The sequence below is a fragment of the Penaeus monodon genome, chromosome 21, assembly GCF_015228065.2.
Source record: "Penaeus monodon isolate SGIC_2016 chromosome 21, NSTDA_Pmon_1, whole genome shotgun sequence".
In the NCBI taxonomy this organism is placed as follows: Eukaryota; Metazoa; Arthropoda; class Malacostraca; order Decapoda; family Penaeidae; genus Penaeus; species Penaeus monodon.
This window is the reverse complement of record NC_051406.1, coordinates 11,040,714-11,041,201: the sequence shown is the minus strand read 5'-3', so window position 1 is coordinate 11,041,201 and position 488 is coordinate 11,040,714. Positions and strand designations below refer to the sequence as shown.

At 39.3% G+C, this 488-nt stretch overlaps 1 protein-coding gene across 1 annotated transcript in view; it reads right to left on the bottom strand.

The window, feature by feature from the left end:
• The window catches only part of LOC119586219, a 12,436-nt gene that overhangs the window by 8,756 nt on the left and 3,192 nt on the right, over positions 1-488 (bottom strand). Inside the window, 1 exon segment of the mRNA XM_037934923.1 lies at positions 75-191. Coding sequence (XP_037790851.1) covers positions 75-191 — 117 coding nt within the window.

Here is a 488-nt window from a genome sequence, read left to right as displayed (position 1 = left end):
GAATTTGACTGAAGACATCAGACAAACTCGGTCCCACACCACTTTGTACGGCGCTTGTATGGTCATCAACTCACCCATGCGGATGGCTCTGGTGGCCGTGGGCGCGACGTCACCTTTGAACCACAGGTGACAGGTGGGCGTGGGCGGCTTCGTGCTCTCCACCATCACCAGCACGCGTACCAAGGGTCCTTCTGTGTGAGATTTTCATTAATTAATGCAGGTTTTACATTCTTGTGAAATTGTTTTAATTAATTGGTATAATTTCTCTGGCTAATTCATGTTAATTATACGTCATCTATAAACTTCTTTATATGTATACTTTATCATTTCGAGCTTTCACTAACTCAAAGGCTAAATTCCTTAATCATAAACCTGTCAAAACCTACTCATCAATTTGTTTGATATAATATATCTGAAACCAATATATTTATACGTATAATTCCATGCCATTCATCATTCTGTTTCTATTCCAAATTGATATACCAGCT